The 328-nt window shown below is 71.0% G+C and overlaps 1 protein-coding gene across 1 annotated transcript in view; it reads left to right on the top strand.

The window, feature by feature from the left end:
- LOC119585016 (dual oxidase-like) overlaps window positions 1-328 on the top strand; it is a gene marked incomplete in the record, with an annotated part of 144,657 nt that overhangs the window by 126,358 nt on the left and 17,971 nt on the right. The window contains 1 exon segment of the mRNA XM_037933631.1: window positions 22-160. Coding sequence (XP_037789559.1) covers window positions 22-160 — 139 coding nt within the window.

Here is a 328-nt window from a genome sequence, read left to right as displayed (position 1 = left end):
CCCCCGCCCCCCTCCCCGCAGGACGTGATGGCCAACAGCACGGTGGAGCAGCTCCTGCGCGGCCTGGCCTCGCAGCTGGCCGAGAAGGAGGACCACGTGCTCTGCTCCGACGTCCGCAACAAGCTCTTCGGGCCGCTCGAGTTCTCCAGGAGGGACCTGGGTACGAGGGGAGCTGGGGCGTCCCTGGGGTGGGGCTCCCCCGGAAGGGCGCTTTCCTCGAGGAGCTGGGGGGTGGGGGTGGGGGGGAGGTCTCGGCGAGGGAGGAGGGGCCTTCCTCGCAGGAGCTAAGCTGGGACCTCCGTCGGGGGGATAGGGTTTATTCTGGGGG

The sequence above is a fragment of the Penaeus monodon genome, chromosome 19, assembly GCF_015228065.2.
Source record: "Penaeus monodon isolate SGIC_2016 chromosome 19, NSTDA_Pmon_1, whole genome shotgun sequence".
Lineage (NCBI taxonomy): Eukaryota > Metazoa > Arthropoda > Malacostraca > Decapoda > Penaeidae > Penaeus > Penaeus monodon.
This window is presented reverse-complemented; position numbering and strand designations above follow the sequence as displayed.